The 19,401-nt window shown below is 39.9% G+C and overlaps 2 protein-coding genes across 4 annotated transcripts in view; both read right to left on the bottom strand.

Moving 5' to 3' along the window:
• The window catches only part of hdac6 (histone deacetylase 6), a 51,141-nt gene extending 31,870 nt beyond the window's left edge, over positions 1-19,271 (bottom strand). For both annotated transcript variants that reach the window (XM_079273566.1, XM_079273567.1), the window contains exon 1: positions 19,200-19,271. The gene's annotated coding sequence lies outside the window, so the exon portion shown is untranslated. The remainder of the gene's footprint in view (positions 1-19,199) is intronic.
• Positions 13,218-19,307, bottom strand: LOC306780993 (uncharacterized protein). Of its 2 annotated transcripts, XM_079273578.1 has the most exons (5): positions 15,792-19,307; positions 13,868-15,629; positions 13,717-13,776; positions 13,541-13,606; positions 13,218-13,451 (listed from the first exon to the last, which is right to left on the bottom strand). In XM_079273578.1, exons 2-5 carry the CDS (start codon positions 14,146-14,148, stop codon positions 13,439-13,441), a joined length of 420 nt encoding a protein of 139 aa, XP_079129704.1. In that variant the 5' UTR covers positions 14,149-15,629; positions 15,792-19,307; the 3' UTR covers positions 13,218-13,438. The 2 variants fall into 2 exon arrangements, 1 of the variants encoding a protein (XP_079129704.1); XR_013772180.1 differs by having other exon boundaries at positions 13,717-15,629.
• Positions 19,308-19,401: the final 94 nt, after the last annotated feature.

Here is a 19,401-nt window from a genome sequence, read left to right as displayed (position 1 = left end):
CCCAAGTCCTGTTCCCCCCATGTCCTCTGAGTCCTCCAGATAATCCGGAATGGGAAACAGGTCCGGAAACAGGTCCGGTCGTCCAACCACCATTTGAGCGAACTGGGCCTTTGTCCCTTGCTCCATCGTCATCATGTTCATCATCTGAGCCAGTTGGAGATTTGCCATGACACCCATCTGTTTGTCCATGCTCCTCTGGCACTGTCTCCTCAGGATGGGTACGATGCAACATGCCAATAGAAAAGCCACAATTAAAACTATTAATGCGCTAATGCCTGCTTTTAGCAATACAGACCCCTTATTTTCCCAAAATTTAGTCTAACCAATCCCCCGACCACCCCCCTGCCAGCACTCTCCTCAAGCTCTTGCCTCAAACCCCGAATTCTTCTCCATTTCAACAGTATATTCAGTAAAGCATTTCACACCACATTCCATACATGTCGGCTATGTCTGATGTTTGTTTGCTTAACAAATGAAGAGTGGGAATGGTCATAGTTGTGTTTTCACAACTTTGGTCTCATGGTATTGGGTTTTCATATCATACCGGTCTCCTAATGAACGAAGGAGTAATGTTAGCCTGTGGAACCAGGACACTCGGGTTACTTTACAGTACACAGTAGTATTGCCTACGTCAACCCTTCTTTTGTCTGACGCAAATCCACCACTGGCAAAACATTCATACTTTTCCAATTTATCTGCTTTATGATTAGTGGGAGGCTTATTTTGCGATGTGCAAATCATAATTTCTGCACATGCGTTCCACACTTGATATTCAGGATACTGATCTCAATAGTCGTGTTTCTTTTGAAATCCATACAAGAGTCCACTTGAACTTCTCATGTAGGAAGTGCCAATGTTTTTATTTCACATGTGCATCATAAAGATGATTTGGATTCCACATTCGGCTCATTCTGTCATCAGCCTCAGCTGTGTGCTAGTTTCCCCTTTCCACATGGTGTGAAGTCGTCTCTTTCTACGTGTATTAACGTGCAACTGTCTGAACACTGGATAGGCTGTTTGAACTTAAATGGCAATGCTGGCATAGGTCCTGGTCTAACATGGGATGGAATATGTGTGGTTGCATCGCACTCATCTTGATTCATGGCTTCTGGCTCTCCTCCAGGACGGCTGAACCACCGTCTGGGCTCTCACAGCTCTCAAGGTTGGAGTCCTGGTAGTTGTTACATTGGATGGGTTCGGATGGCCTCGTCTGCGATAGAAGTTATATCTAACAGAACATGATAAATTGCCAATTGCCAACAACTCCCCCCTCTGGCCATTCCCATGGCCACTAAAGTGTTTACAATTTATCGAAATGGCAAAAATGGTTTACATACGCACAACATATGATCACATAATCGATGAGGTCAAAACATGAGCTGTTTTTGTGAGTTTGAAGCAACTCCATGTTGTAGCTAGCTTGGGAATGTTAACATCAACATGACAAAATAAATCTCCTGAGATGAGGCGAAACACAGACGTCGGACCTCCATCTCTGTTGAACTGTTATAGAGAGATAACATATCAGTGGGGCTCATAACGCACAACAATTTTAACAATTTGTAAAAATTCTATCATCCAAGTATTTATATTCCTATTATATTCATTCAGAATCAACTGTCAGTTCAATTGATTCCTAATCAAGTAAAATAATAAAAGAAAGCACAGGCTTTTTTATGAGATCATGTTTCTCAGCCAGCAAGCTGTAATAATAAACACAAGTTTTACACAGAAATGTCACTTTCGTAGTTCTACGGGAGGAAAACAGTCAGACAAACAAGTCTGATGTGCAGGATCGGCTTTTTAGAAGAACAACATGCGTTGTGCCGTGAGGTTCTTTGGAACGTCAAGGTCTGTCAGAGGGATGACGTCTGGTGTACTTATAGATATATATATATATATATCTATATATATATTTATGGTACAAGACATGTTTACAGGAAATGTAATCTTTGAACACCTTAGTGTCGGACAAGTTGGTGTACCACATTAAACAGTGGCATAGTGTGATGTCGAAGATGTTTTGGATCTTTGGCACACTGCTGATGTGTGTCATTGGTACAAGCATGGACTGTGGTCGTGCTTTCTAAAATTATAACCAAACAAAATATAAATAATATTTGTTGTTGCAGTTCCTACATTCCCTAATGTCAGTTAAAAACTAATTCAAATACTGTAATTAAATGATCTAATATCGAGGGCCAGTTCATTACATCATCATTTTGTCACCAGAATAAAATTTTGTGTAAAAGAGATAAAAATGTTCCAAATATCGATACTAATTGTATTTACGTGGTGTTATTATTTGCTTTGATGATACATCAAGATTGATATGACCAGCTAAAGAAAGTATAAGATTTAATATCTTATTAAATTTCCTTTTTAACTTTAAAAACTCTACAAAATGTGGATCTACCTTTCAAAATATATCACATATTCTCCCTTTTGCCAAATTATCACTGCTGTGGGCTAATTTAGCTGAACAATAGAATAATTCATGTGGAAGTTGTCTGGGCTCATACTACTTTTTAATAATAATCTATTATCCATTAATAATGTTTAAATTGCACCAGATTAGGCCCAACACTTTCTCTGCAGGGGTCGCTAATGTCTGCAATACTTGAACATCATATGTGAGGGATATTTCTGTTGATAAATAAATCTTGCTCAGTCGCAGCATCAGCTGCAGCATTTCCTGTTGAGATGGATCAGAAGCGTTAGTGTAAGCATCTCATTTCATAACACAAACAATCTTTAAGGAGCAATATGGCTTCTAGCAAGTCGGCCACGAGACGGTGGTGAGAAATGGTTTTGCCGGATGATTTCCAAAAGCTCCTGTGTTTCCACAAGGTGCCACAGTGGTGCACTACACCAAAGGCATAGCAACAGTCTGTGTAGTAGTTAACTATTTTGTTGGCAGCAAGCTTACCGGCTCCTGTGAGAGCCACATGATCTGCAGCTTGAGCAGAAAAGTGTGTCATGTGATGTGATGAGACTACAGCAAACCAACCAGCCCTTCTTTCGTGTCCGGCGAGCGGGATGCCAAACCGTCCACTAACAGTTGTAAATCAGCTTCGGTGGGCGTGTCTGTGAGGTCAGGTCTCGGTATGCAGACCTGTTCAGGAGAAACAACAGTTATGTGGCTCTCCATCTGCTGCAGCAGGAAAAAGAGTAGCAGGATTCAAATCTTTGTCATTAAAGGCATCAGTCGAGCGGTCGGTCCAGGTCAGTTTGTCATGCGCATAAAGATCTTTACCATGAATCATGGATAGAGGAAAGCCTCTGTTTCTAAGTGGTTTGTCATTCTGTGACGTCATTCCTAAAACGCTCTTCATTTGTTTCTCAGTTTATAGTTTAGGCACAGTTTAATTGCCTGTGTTCTCTTGGGAGGGAGGGTTCTGCCCTCTGCTGTGATCACATGTCCCAGATATGAAACTTTATCGAGAGCAAATTGCAATTTGGACAATTAGCCTTGTGACCTTAGGCAGCCAAAGTTTGAGGTGCTCGTGGATGCACCGATACATTAACTGCTTATAATCTTAGACAACCATCACTCAGGTGGTTCCCTCAAGTCTCGAATTTTCCTTACAGGAAAAATTTTAGTGCGTGTACCGGTGTATCATAAGATTAGATTATTATACCAACCTTCATTAAAGACTCAAGAACGGGTGTAATATCATTAATATCTCGATTGAGTAGATATTGCTTCTTGCATGGGTGGAAATCAAATTTTGAACTTTGGCAGATCACGATTTTAGGTGAACACTAGCACCCCTCACCTGTCTTACATCACACATTTGGACCCCTGGTGTGTGTTTTCTCATCAAACATAAGTTAAGTTGTTTCTTTGATATTGATGTACTTCTTGTTTTGTATACGTCACCCTTATCACTGTAGAGTTTACCAGGATCCTCTGTTTCTGAAGTCAGTGAGTGTGGGTCTGACTGTGCAGCCAGACAGACATCCTCTCCATTCCTGGGCTTCATGCCAAGGACACACATGTGATTTCCCCCTTAAACACTCGTACTGCTTGGGAGACAGAGAAACAGATACAGCAGCAGTATTTTCTGTCCATTATACGTAACTTCTCCACTTCTCTCCCTTCTCTAAATAATACTTCCTCAAACATTTTATCTAATCCATTTAATCAGCCTGCATGTGACATTCTGAACATTTTTCCTTTAATAGTGTTTGTCTTGTGGTAACTTTCTAAAACCTTAATTTGCGTACATCTGGTATGTATTTGTCTAGTTTGTCATAGTCTAAACTACACTAAACAGTCAGAATCTAAAGTTAACTCTCCCTCTGTGTTAATGTTTGTGCGTCAGTGGTTCCCTCTCTGGGGTCCACTTGACCGTGTCCCTTGGACAGAAATAGAACAAACAGAACAGAGCTCGGCAGTATATTTTCCTTTTTATTTACTCAATTGTATCTGTTATTGGTCCCTGTTTTTTCTAATTTGTCTTTCTGACCTTTATTTCTTAATCTCTCTCTTTCTCCCTTAGACATTATTCCATATATTTCTGCTTCCTCTTTCTCCTTTTGCTTTAAACAAGTTTTGAGTTAATAACATTTTTGTAGGCTGAAACTGCCTTTTTCAGGGAACCCATTTGATCCATTCTTGCCATTGTTTGGCAGTCAGATTATCTTTGTCTCGCATATATTTTATTATTGAAGGTAAGACCTTGGCATCAAGCTGCTCAGACTCACTTTGACTTTTACCCATTTTACCTAATTGGTCGTTGACAGTATCTTCAAAACACTCGTGTTAAGACTTAGTTCAACTTGAATGGAAACACCAAAACCTTCTTTAAATACTACACGTTAACCAGGACACGTCTGTCCAACACTCTTACGAAACTTAAGTGCAAGATTACAAGTTTATCACTTCAAAGTGTCTGTTATATCACAAAATAATTTTTCACAAGTGGAATTCTTTTTTCCAGTTCCAGGATCAGAGCGGCAATCTGGAACTGCGTCTGAGGACAGCCTCTCACCTTCTGGGAGGAATCAGCTATTAATTGCGCGCTTCTGTCGTCCCACAGAGTTCAGATTACTCGTCTAATCCCACATTTTACAAGTTACAATTGTGCTTTTACTTCTGATACATTATTGGATAGTTCTTATTATACTTGAAATAGTATTATCTGATAAATATTTTAACCATGTCTTGTAACTTTAACCAACTTGTCTCTTTAACCTTTTAACCCTTTCCCCCCTCGCACAGTGTTTTTCACTGTGCGATTCTGAGATGGTCAGCAATGCACCAAGTGCAACCAACAATCCTTCCTGTGATCTCCACAACACCTTTCCATCAACACTCTTCCTCTGATTATTTAGGACTATGTATGATCAATGTCTGTATGTATGATAACTCTACTCCTCTCTGGACGGAGTGAGTGAGCCTGTCAGGCCCCAAAATCTGGGCGTACAGCCAATCATGCACTAGGGAGGGAGCGCAAGGGTTTATCTTGGCTCATAAATCGAATTTCACACACACACATCTGGGCGTTCCGCCATCTCCAAGTACTCGGAGCATGAACGTTCTATTTTTTCACTATTTTCTCCTCCTGCAGACAGAATAGGATCTGGACACACTATAGCCTGGATATATGCAGATGGATTGAAACAAACTATATTTTTTGCAAAAGCGTTACCACTGGGTAAACAACCAAAAACATGCCAATAGCTCATACACATGCAAAGCCATCCGGATGTATATCACATCAAAAGTCAGCGGTCCCAGTCTGTCAGTCAGTTTCTTGTCCAGGTATTTTTTATTTCTTTTTCTAATGTCAGACTTTAACTATGTGGGAGTTTCTTAACAGTATTTCTTGTACTCAAGGCTTTGTTAAGGAGAGATTCTTATTGTTGGGCTGTTTCACAGTTTACAAATGTCCTCTTTTTTTTTTTTTTTCCACCAGAGGCTCATATTGTTTTATTCTTCTTGGGGGTTTAACAGGGAGTATTGTCTCTTCCCTTTATTCGTCTATGGATCCCTCCTTTATAATATTACTTTATCAGTAATGTCAATAAGTTACAGTCGTGTGCACACCTTTTCAAACCGTACTATTAATCTTATTGTCTAGTTAGATATTACTTTTCCTGCTCATTTAGATTTCTGCACAAAATTTCTGAGTCTCGTCAGCGCAGTGTCCTGCCTTAAACAGCGCTCACTCGTGACAGATTCATATTATAGGATTATTATTTAAATCTAAGCCAGTCTTTTCATTTCTTCCCTCTCGAGAAAGGATTTTTTTTCAAGACCTACGTATCTCACACTGGAACTCAAGCTGGAGCTCCTTACACTTATTTGCAGAAATTGCTTTATCAATAGCACACAGTCGCTTTGTCATTAGCGAACAAAAGTCTCTTGAGCTTGAGAGATGCACGGAGTACTCCGCATTTGAGCTTATCTTGGCCACAACCAGGCGTCACGCCAACAGAATGCTGCGTTCGCCTGCACACGAGAGAGCTCTCTTTTTACAGCTGGAGATCAAATTGAATCATATCAACATCTTTTTTGCATTTTTCCAGCACACACCAATCCGCCTCTCTCCTCCTCCGCTTAAACAGCGTGGATCCTGTCGAGGGGACCCCAAACACTCCCTCTCTATCACGCAAGCGAGAATCACGCTGTACAGAAATATACTATGGTGAGATATGAAGATCTCATACCTGTCTCGGCGCCTGAAGCGTGATTGTCGGTTGGCTGGTGTAGAGGAGATGTCGAAGGTCTCGACCCGAACCACGTTGAGGCGCCAATTATGTGGAAGCAAAATGAGGATGGAGACAGGACGAATCAGAGTTTGCAATCCAGCGGGAATCGTTTAATGCACATTCGAACATGCGACATGGCATATGGAAACAAATTCAACATCTAACAGTCCGAGGGACCCTTTTATAGACCAAATACACGCCCTCTTTCAGCTGTGGTTCATCAGTCAAACCTGTCTGTTCAATCCAAACAGGACACATCTGGGCTTCTCATCGGGGAGGGTTCCATTTCGTTTTTACAGAGAACAACTCTATGTATGGTGTTGTTTTCGTCCTTTTGAGAGATTAATCACACTATCTGTCTGAGGGAGGCATTTCCCGAAAGCTAACAGAGACAGAACAATTTCCCGATATCTCCTTCGAATTCACAATAACACGTTACGTAACTTGTTTTTAGTTCAAGTCCAGTTCAGTTCAGTTATAATGCAGATTTTCTCCTACACTATATATGCATCTATATATCTGTCCATCCATCGATATATCCATCCATCCATCTATCCATCCATCCATCCATCCATCCATCCATCTATATATCCATCTATATTTCCATATATCCATCCATCTATCCATCCATCCATCTATATATCCATCTATCCATCTATCCATCCATCTATATATCCATCTATCCATCCATCCATCTATATATCCATCTATCCATCCATCTATATATCCATCCATCCATCGATATATCCATCTATCCATCCATCCAGCCATCTATATATCCATCCATCCATCTATATATCCATCTATATATCCATCCATCTATATATCCATCTATCCATCCATCTATATATCCATCTATCCATCCATCTATATATCCATCTATCCATCCATCTATATATCCATCCATCTATCCATCCATCCATCTATACATCCATCCATCCATCCATCTATATATCCATCTATCCATCCATCTGTATATCCATCTATCCATCCATCCATCTATATATCCATCTATCCATCCATCCATCTATATATCCATCTATATATCCATATATCCATCCATCCATCCATCTATATATCCATCTATCCATCCATCGATATATCCATCTATCCATCCATCCAGCCATCTATATATCCATCCATCCATCTATATATCCATCTATATATCCATCCATCTATCCATCCATCTATATATCCGTCTATATATCCATCCATCTATCCATCCATCTATCTATATATCCATCTATATATCCATCCATCCATCTATATATCCATATATCCAACCATCTATATATCCATCCATCCATCTATATATCCGTCTATCCATCCATCCATATATCCATCCATCTATATATCCATCCATCCATCTATATATCCATCTATCCATATATCCATCTATATATCCATCCATCCATCTATCCATCCATCTATCCATCTATCCATCCATCTATATATCCATCCATCTATATATCCATCTATCCATCCATCTATATATCCATCTATCCATCCATCTATATATCCATCTATCCATCTATATTTCCATATATCCATCCATCTATCGATCCATCCATCTATATAGCCATCTATCGATCCATCCATCTATATATCCATCTATCCATCCATCTATATATCCATCTATCCATCCATCTATATATCCATCTATCCATCCATCTATATATCCATCTATCATCCATCTATATATCCATCTATCCATCCATCCATCTGTATATCCATCTATATATCCATCCATCCATCCATATCTATACATCCATCTATATATCCATCTATCCATCCATCCATCCATCTATATATCCATCTATATATCTATCCATCCATCAATCCATCCATCTATATATCCATCCATCTATCCATCTATACATCCATCTATATATCCATCTATCCATCCATCCATCCATCTGTATATCCATCTATATATCTATCCATCCATCAATCCATCCATCTATATATCCATCTATATATCCATCCATCCATCTATATATCCATCTATCCATCTATATATCCATCCATCCATCTATATATCAATCCATCCATCTATATATCCATCTATCCATCTATATATCCATCTATATCCATCAAGATTGAAGACCTTTCTGTTTGCTGCTGCCTTTAATTGAACCACGTTCAATTAATATTTTCATCAATTTCCTGCATTTCTGCATTTTACTACTGCATTTTATTTCTTACACTGTTTTTTAATTGTTTTTTAAATCTCCTTTTCTTTTGCCTTGTGTTTTGATGCTTTTAATGGTTTTATGTGAAGCACTTTGAATTACATTGTTGTTGAAATGTGCTTTACAAATAAACTTGCCTTGCCTATATATCCATCCATCTATATATCCATCTATCCATCCATCCATCTATCCATCCATCAATATATCCATCTATCCATCCATCCATCTATATATCCATCTATCCATCCATCCATCTATATATCCATCTATATATCCATGTATTCATCCATCCATCCATCTATATATCCATCTATCCATCCATCCATCCATCCATCCGTCCATCCATCTATATATCCATCTATATATCTGTCCATCCATCGATATATCCATCCATCCATCTATCCATCCATCCATCTATATATCCATCTATATTTCCATATATCCATCCATCTATCCATCCATCCATCTATATATCCATCTATCCATCCATCTATATATCCATCTATCCATCCATCCATCTATATATCCATCTATCCATCCATCTATATATCCATCCATCCATCGATATATCCATCTATCCATCCATCCAGCCATCTATATATCCATCCATCCATCTATATATCCATCTATATATCCATCCATCTATATATCCATCTATCCATCCATCTATATATCCATCTATCCATCCATCTATATATCCATCTATCCATCCATCTATATATCCATCTATACATCCATCTATACATCCATCCATCCACCCATCTATATATCCATCTATCCATCCATCCATCCATCTGTATATCCATCTATCCATCTATATATCCATCTATCCATCCATCCATCCATCTATATATCCATCTATCCATCCATCGATATATCCATCTATCCATCCATCCAGCCATCTATATATCCATCCATCCATCTATATATCCATCTATATATCCATCCATCTATATATCCATCTATCCATCCATCTATATATCCGTCTATATATCCATCCATCTATATATCCATCTATCCATCCATCTATCTATATATCCATCTATATATCCATCCATCCATCTATATATCCATCTATCCATCCATCCATATATCCAACCATCTATATATCCATCCATCCATCTATATATCCGTCTATCCATCCATCTATATATCCATCTATATATCTGTCCATCCATCGATATATCCATCCATCCATCTATCCATCCATCCATCCATCCATCCATCTATATATCCATCTATATTTCCATATATCCATCCATCTATCCATCCATCCATCTATATATCCATCTATCCATCCATCTATATATCCATCTATCCATCCATCCATCTATATATCCATCTATCCATCCATCTATATATCCATCCATCCATCGATATATCCATCTATCCATCCATCCAGCCATCTATATATCCATCCATCCATCTATATATCCATCTATATATCCATCCATCTATATATCCATCCATCTATATATCCATCTATCCATCCATCTATATATCCATCTATCCATCCATCTATATATCCATCTATCCATCCATCTATATATCCATCTATCCAGCCATCTATACATCCATCCATCCACCCATCTATATATCCATCTATCCATCCATCCATCCATCTGTATATCCATCTATCCATCTATATATCCATCTATCCATCCATCCATCTATATATCCATCCATCCATCCATCTATATATCCATCTATCCATCCATCGATATATCCATCTATCCATCCATCCAGCCATCTATATATCCATCCATCCATCTATATATCCATCTATATATCCATCCATCTATATATCCATCTATCCATCCATCTATATATCCGTCTATATATCCATCCATCTATATATCCATCTATCCATCCATCTATCTATATATCCATCTATATATCCATCCATCCATCTATATATCCATCTATCCATCCATCCATATATCCAACCATCTATATATCCATCCATCCATCTATATATCCGTCTATCCATCCATCCATATATCCATCCATCTATATATCCATCTATATATCCATCTATATATCCATCTATCCATATATCCATCTATATATCCATCCATCCATCTATATATCCATCTATCCATCCATCTATCCATCTATCCATCCATCTATATATCCATCCATCTATATATCCATCGATCCATCCATCTATATATCCATCTATCCATCCATCTATATATCCATCTATCCATCCATCTATATATACATCTATATATCTATCTATCCATCCATCCATCCATCTATATATCCATCTATATATCCATCTATCCATCCATCCATCTATATATCCATCTATATATCCATCTATCCATCCATCCATCCATCCATCTATATATCCATCCATCCATCCATCCATCTATATATCCATCTATCCATCCATCTATATATCCATCGATATATCCATCTATCCATCCATCCAGCCATCTATATATCCATCCATCCATCTATATATCCATCTATATATCCATCCATCTATATATCCATCTATCCATCCATCTATATATCCATCTATCCATCCATCTATATATCCATCTATCCATCCATCTATATATCCATCCATCTATCCATCCATCCATCCATCTATACATCCATCCATCCATCTATATATCCATCTATCCATCCATCCATCCATCTATCCATCCATCCATCTGTATATCCATCTATCCATCCATCCATCTATATATCCATCTATCCATCCATCCATCCATCTATATATCCATCTATATATCCATATATCCATCCATCCATCCATCTATATATCCATCTATCCATCCATCGATATATCCATCTATCCAGCCATCTATATATCCATCCATCCATCCATCCATCCATCTATATATCCATCTATATATCCATCCATCTATATATCCATCCATCTATATATCCATCTATCCATCCATCTATATATCCGTCTATATATCCATCCATCTATATATCCATCTATCCATCCATCTATCTATATATCCATCTATATATCCATCCATCCATCTATATATCCATCTATCCATCCATCCATATATCCAACCATCTATATATCCATCCATCCATCTATATATCCATCTATCTATCCATCTATCCATCCATATATATATCCATCCATCTATATATCCATCTATCCATCCATCCATCCATCTATATATCCATCTATCCATCTATCTATCCATCCATCCATCCATCTATATATCCATCCATCTATATATCCATCTATATATCTATTTATCCATCCATCCATCCATCTATATATCCATCTATCCATCTATCTATCCATCCATCCATCCATCTATATATCCATCCATCTATATATCCATCTATATATCTATTTATCCATCCATCCATCCATCTATATATCCATCTATCCATCCATCCATCTATATATCCATCTTTCTATCCATCTATATATCCATCTATCCATCCATCCATCTATCCATCCATCTATATATGCATCTATATATCCATCCATCTATATATCCATCTATCCATCCATCTATCCATCCATCCATCTGTATATCCATCTATCCATCCATCCATCTGTATATCCGTATATCCATCTATCCATCCATCCATCTATATATCCATCCATCCATCCATCTATATATCCATCTATCCATCCATCTATATATCCTTCCATCCATCCATCTAACAGAGTTGTACCCCAAACCGGACAGTTTTTAGCTAATGTTTCAATACAATGTTGATAAAAATGATCGTGTAATGTTTTCAGTTGATTTAATGGTGTTAAACTGAAGTTAAACTTCGTACCTTTCAAACTAAATATTGTTGTAATTATTACAGTTAGCTTTGCCTTTACCAGAGTCGTTAAAACGATGCTAACACGGGTGAATTAGCCGTGCACTGCTCTTGGCCTAATCCGTACGGACTTCTATCCTCGTTGTAAACACTGGCTGCTGCTGGTTTTTCGGGGATATTCGCTTGTTCCAGGGTCGCAAAAATGACCATCAATGCTGTCAACACATCCGGGACCGTAGTTCTGTCCTTCACAATAAGATATCACGCTTCAACAACTCCAAATGATGCAATAAAAGCTCCTTAATTTCCGTTTGAGCTTATACCACCACCTGCTGGATGTTTTGTTAAACTCTTCTCATGTCAATCACTGGCAAAACACCAGCTGATGTATGGAATTTAACAATTATGTACACAACAATTATTATCATAACACACAGTGCAGAGTAAGAGTTATATTACAACTAAAAACATGAGTATTCATGATTAAAAAGCTACATTGTTAAAGTGAAAGACAAATAACTTGTGCAAATGATTGAAAAGTTCTGTGCAAACATTTATTTAAAAACAAACTAATCAAAAATGAAATAAAAAAATCAGGACACACATGGCATTTGAAATAATCATCTTCATCATCCAGCTCCTCTTCCCAGCCCACACACATGGTGTGATACCATGTGTGGCAGCTGTCACACTGGACCCACGACACCAATCCCTCCGAGCTCTCTGGAGGGTCAGGTTCCCAAACTGCCTGCTCCATCGCTTCAGGAGTGTGACCTATTAAAATAAATAAAAAATGACTTTGAATTAAAGACAATGATCAGATTTTCATGGGTTGGCATACAATGCAAGTTAACATGAAGTACCGGTGGATGTCGTAGGTCCAGCAGACGAGGAGCTGGATGAAGGTCGGGTCTCTGCAGGTTGGGAGGCTGTATAAATAACAGAAAAAGCATAACCATGCTTTGTTTACTCTTCATCATGGCTAATGTCACCATCGTGTTATAATATTGTTTGTTTTCAGATAATTTAAAGCATTTACAGTGGGAGGGAGAGGAAGGAGTTTGGGACCCATAGAGGCCACGTCCCGCAGCCGAAGGCTCTGAAATAATAATCATATTTTATTATAACTCTAAAATACATACTTATAATAATGTTTATGCGTAACAATAGTTAAGAATTCTGATTTATACGTGAATTCAAATGCAAGGCTCAGTGGTGGTGATGTGCTGCTGGCAGGCAGCCGGGGACCGTGGGAGGCACGAGAGGGGGCAGAGCGGGATGAGGGGCCGGCGATGGAAAGTCCGGAGCTGGTGGCTGTAGTAGCCCCGAGGGACACTGGTCTTCTGCGGCTGGGGCGAGGGCCGCCAGACAGGGTAGAGGAAGTGGCTGCCGGGCCGGTGTCTCTTCTGGCCAGAGCTTGGGCCTCCCGTCTTGCAGCACGGTCCTCTGCCTCCACGATGACGTCGGACATCTCCTGAGCTGTCAGTAACCTGGCCTTGTGATGTTCCTCCTGACCTTGCCGGTGTTGCGGTTGTAGTTTATTTCGGCCAGGAGGTGGGCCAGGTCTACTGTTATCCGGCCTGATGTTACCAGGGGATGGGTCATGTAGGAATTGGGAGGAGGGGCAGGTGGGGGTTGGTTCTGGGGATTGGGGATAGGGGCTGGAGAAAGGGGATGCTGGGAGGGGAGGGCAACATCAGGCACAGCCCAGGAAGATGCCGATGAGGTTGGCGGAGGTGGTGAGCAGGCCCCACGCTGCGGCCCGGACGGCATGACCCGTGACCAGTCGATAGCCATTGGGTCTAGAGGGTAGAGGCCACACCTCCTGAACCCAGCCACCACCAGTCTCCGATCCTTCACCCTCTGGTAGGAGTCTCTTAGGACCCTTGAAAACTCCTTCTTAGAAACCAAGAAGGAGTGGCTCACTGCCGACAGATCTCCTGTAACATCAGAGAAATCTGCCTTCAAGGGTCCGAAGAAACTCACATCCAGAGGTTGAAGGATGTGAGACGTATGTGGTGGCAGGCACAAGAGAATGACCCCCTCCCTCTGTGCCGCCCGGACCAGCTCTGGATCCAGGTGGGATTAATGTCCGTCCATGATGAGCAGCAGCGGGCGCTCCTGCACGGCGAACTTCAGGAAATGCCCGACAAACCACTTCCTAAACAGCTCACTGTCAATGTACCCTGCTGGCGACTTCCCGTAGAGGGCATCGGGAACCCCTTCCTTCTTATAGGGGCCCCCAGGATATCCCCCCTTGTAGATGATGAATGGGGGGACATCCTCCCCAGCCACGTTGAGGCAGGCCAGGACGGTGATGTGGTCTCTGGTTCCCTGGGCCTGCCTGTAAGCATGTTTAGTCCCCCGGGGCACGATGACCTTCCTTCTTGTAGAGTCCAGCTGCAACCCCGTCTCGTCGCAGTTGTATATCTGACGGGTTTCTCCCTCAACCCGTGCTCCTCCAGGGTGGTGGTGAGGAGCCCGAAATACTCCTCAATTGGCCCCTCTCTTGGCGCAGGATGCCCTCCCACGGTCAATGATGTCTGGGGTCCGGGCAGTAAGGCGATGGTGTTGCCGCTCCCGGAAGTTTATCCACCACGTCTGGCCAAGCACGGTTCTTTGTGCGTCCCGGTGGCGGAGGTTATAGATGGCCAGAGCGTGGGCCAGGACCTGAGGCTTCGTCAGTGGAAACCCGTGACTGGCAGAATACAAACAGTACTCCACCAGGGAATCCTCATCTTCAGGGGTGAGGAGTGTCCTCTGACCATAGACACGGTCAGAGGACACCCTTCCACTGACTCGGTCACTCAGGCTGGACTTACGGACCCCAAACTGCTGGGCTGCCTGCCGTAGAGAAAGCCTGCCTGCTTTCACCTCCAGTAGGGCCTGTGTCATGGCCTCCTGGGTCCACTTCCTCGTCTTCCTCTCCCTGACTTGCCGCATGTTTGGCATCTGCAAATACACATTCATTTTGGCACAGTAAGAAATTAAATACAAAATTTGTTTTAAAGCCACAGTACATGTCTCAATAAATTGAATAGTTCTATAAATTACCAGATTGCCATGTATAGACGCATGCATGTTTAACACATGCATAGACATAAATATATTTACCTTAAACCATTGAAGATTTACAATTTCTACATCCATCTCTTATTTTCTTGATCCTCCTGTAAAGGAAAAAACTCACACAGACACACAATACCTACCTTTCTTACTTTAAAGGTTCTTCCTGTCTTTTCTACTCTTTTTCTGCTTATTGCTGTCTTCTTTCTACTGTTTTTCTGCTTCTTTGAGTCTTCTTTCTGTTCTTTTCTGCTTCTTTGAGTCTGCTTTCTACTGTTTTTCTGCTTCTTTGAGTCTGCTTTCTACTGTTTTTCTACTTCTTTGAGTCTGCTTTCTACTGTTTTTCTACTTCTTTGAGTCTGCTTTCTACTGTTTTTCTACTTCTTTGAGTCTGCTTTCTACTGTTTTTCTACTTCTTTGAGTCTGCTTTCTACTGTTTTTCTACTTCTTTGAGTCTGCTTTCTGTTCTTTTCTGCTTCTTTGAGTCTGCTTTCTACTGTTTTTCTACTTCTTTGAGTCTGCTTTCTGTTCTTTTCTACTTCTTTGAGTCTGCTTTCTACTGTTTTTCTGCTTCTTTGAGTCTGCTTTCTACTGTTTTTCTGCTTCTTTGAGTCTTCTTTCTGTTCTTTTCTGCTTCTTTGAGTCTGCTTTCTACTGTTTTTCTGCTTCTTTGAGTCTGCTTTCTACTGTTTTTCTGCTTCTTTGAGTCTGCTTTCTACTGTTTTTCTGCTTCTTTGAGTCTGCTTTCTACTGTTTTTCTACTTCTTTGAGTCTGCTTTCTACTGTTTTTCTGCTTCTTTGAGTCTGCTTTCTACTGTTTTTCTACTTCTTTGAGTCTGCTTTCTACTGTTTTTCTACTTATTTGAGTCTGCTTTCTACTGTTTTTCTACTTATTTGAGTCTGCTTTCTGTTCTTTTCTTTCTGTTCTTTTCTGCTTCTTTGAGTCTGCTTTCTACTGTTTTTCTGCTTCTTTGAGTCTGCTTTCTACTGTTTTTCTGCTTCTTTGAGTCTGCTTTCTACTGTTTTTCTGCTTCTTTGAGTCTGCTTTCTACTGTTTTTCTGCTTCTTTGAGTCTGCTTTCTACTGTTTTTCTACTTATTTGAGTCTGCTTTCTACTGTTTTTCTACTTATTTGAGTCTGCTTTCTACTGTTTTTCTGCTTCTTTGAGTCTGCTTTCTACTGTTTTTCTGCTTCTTCGAGTCTGCTTTCTACTGTTTTTCTGCTTCTTTGAGTGCTTTCTACTGTTTTTCTGCTTCTTTGAGTGCTTTCTACTGTTTTTCTGCTTCTTTGAGTCTGCTTTCTACTGTTTTTCTACTTCTTTGAGTCTGCTTTCTGTTCTTTTCTACTTCTTTGAGTCTGCTTTCTACTGTTTTTCTGCTTCTTTGAGTCTGCTTTCTACTGTTTTTCTGCTTCTTTGAGTCTGCTTTCTACTGTTTTTCTGCTTCTTTGAGTCTGCTTTCTACTGTTTTTCTACTTCTTTGAGTCTTCTTTCTGTTCTTTTCTGCTTCTTTGAGTCTGCTTTCTACTGTTTTTATGCTTCTTTGAGTCTGCTTTCTACTGTTTTTCTACTTATTTGAGTCTGCTTTCTACTGTTTTTCTGCTTCTTTGAGTCTGCTTTCTACTGTTTTTCTACTTCTTTGAGTCTGCTTTCTACTGTTTTTCTACTTCTTTGAGTCTGCTTTCTACTGTTTTTCTACTTATTTGAGTCTGCTTTGTTCTTTTCTGCTTCTTTCTGTTCTTTTCTGCTTCTTTGAGTCTGCTTTCTACTGTTTTTCTGCTTCTTCGAGTCTGCTTTCTACTGTTATTCTGCTTCTTTGAGTCTGCTTTCTACTGTTTTTCTGCTTCTTTGAGTCTTCTTTCTGTTCCTTTCTGCTTCTTTGAGTCTGCTTTCTACTGTTTTTCTGGTTCTTTGAGTCTGCTTTCTACTGTTTTTCTACTTCTTTGAGTCTGCTTTCTACTGTTTTTCTGCTTCTTTGAATCTGCTTTCTACTGTTTTTCTGCTTCTTTGAGTCTGCTTTCTACTGTTTTTCTGCTTCTTTGAGTCTTCTTTCTGTTCTTTTCTGCTTCTTTGAGTCTGCTTTCTACTGTTTTTATGCTTCTTTGAGTCTGCTTTCTACTGTTTTTCTGCTTCTTTGAATCTGCTTTCTACTGTTTTTCTACTTCTTTGAGTCTGCTTTCTACTGTTTTTCTGCTTCTTTGAGTCTTCTTTCTGTTCTTTTCTGCTTCTTTGAGTCTGCTTTCTACTGTTTTTCTACTTCTTTGAGTCTGCTTTCTACTGTTTTTCTGCTTCTTTGAGTCTGCTTTCTACTGTTTTTCTACTTCTTTGAGTCTGCTTTCTACTGTTTTTCTACTTCTTTGAGTCTGCTTTCTACTGTTTTTCTACTTCTTTGAGTCTGCTTTCTACTGTTTTTCTGCTTATTGCGGTCTCCCTTTGCCTCTCTTCTCTTCCTTCTCTGTCGCTGTTCTCTGTCTCTGTTCTTTTCAGGCAGGAACATAAACCACAAGAGAGACATTTAAGTCAAAAACATTACATTTTGGTTAACCTTATATACTGTATAACAGCACTGTGTTATATTGGAGGCTTATCTGCATAAATAGTTCTAATCATAAGAGCCACTGCTGGCTTTCAATAAATGTACAGTCTCTCTCTCTCAAACACACACACATTATTTGCATAATTGATCAGATCATTATTATACTTGATGTAGCCTGGCTTATGATAAACAAGAAACGCATTTTATTTGACATGTCTGCTGTTATGTTTCAGAGCTAAGACCAAACAAACAGCAGCCTACCTTTAACTCGCGCTATGATTCTTTGATCGTTTTTCCCGCGGCCACAACTGTTTTTTTCAGACACCACATTTCTGCCTCCCTCCCCTCGACTACACTAGATCATGTCGCACATCAATGCTATATTTTCATTGGCTAGACAAAGTAGTGTAAAGCTAGCTACAAATTACACTCGTATGCTAACTTATATTCGCAATACGGAGAAAATACAGAGACACTTCTCAGAGTAAAGAGCGTCGTCGAGTGTTCTTTCTGCTTCCTCTCATCAAAGTCACTTTCCTATAGTATTTAGACATATAAACGTCCATATATATTCATGAAATTTGACACGTAGATTATTTGATATGTATGAATTAATATTACTTACGTTTGGTTGGCGATCGCCGAAGAAAATGACAGCGTAATGACCGGAAAGGGCGTCACGACGGAATCGTTCGAGACAGGCCAATAGCAGCTAGCGCCGACCGAGGCAGGCCATCGTTACGTTATATATCCATCTGTCCATCCATCCATCTATCTATATATCCATCTATCCATCCATCCATCTATATATCCATCATCTAATAGCGGGTCCTGAACAGCTGCATGTTTCAACTCAACGTCAATAACGAAACATTAAAGTTCAAAGTTCACTGAGATCAAAGCGAACAATAAAGAGACTCACTGTTTCTCTTCTTCTGCTTCTTCTTCTTCTGTTTCTCTTCTTCTGCTTCTTCTGCTTCTCTTCTTCTTCTTCTGTTTCTCTTCTTCTGTTTCTGTTTTTCGCTCTGAGCGCCCGATGAACCGTCGCGCCAATCTGACGTCACCACGCAGCGCTTCGGTGCCACCTGATGACGTATTCTGAGTCCAGAAACAGGTTCGTAAAG

Source organism: Melanostigma gelatinosum, assembly GCF_949748355.1.
Source record: "Melanostigma gelatinosum genome assembly, chromosome: 8".
NCBI lineage: Eukaryota > Metazoa > Chordata > Actinopteri > Perciformes > Zoarcidae > Melanostigma > Melanostigma gelatinosum.
This window is presented reverse-complemented; position numbering and strand designations above follow the sequence as displayed.

Bases quoted from the DNA above. Each gene is read 5' to 3' on its own strand.
- LOC306780993 (XM_079273578.1), bottom strand. From the start codon at position 14,148: ATGTCCGACGTCATCGTGGAGGCAGAGGACCGTGCTGCAAGACGGGAG. The intron at 13,777-13,867 runs GTATAAATCAGA...TTATTATTTCAG, and splicing joins AGCCTTGCATTTGAATTCAC to AGCCTTCGGCTGCGGGACGT. The intron at 13,607-13,716 runs GTAAATGCTTTA...TTATTTATACAG, and splicing joins TCCTTCCTCTCCCTCCCACT to CCTCCCAACCTGCAGAGACC.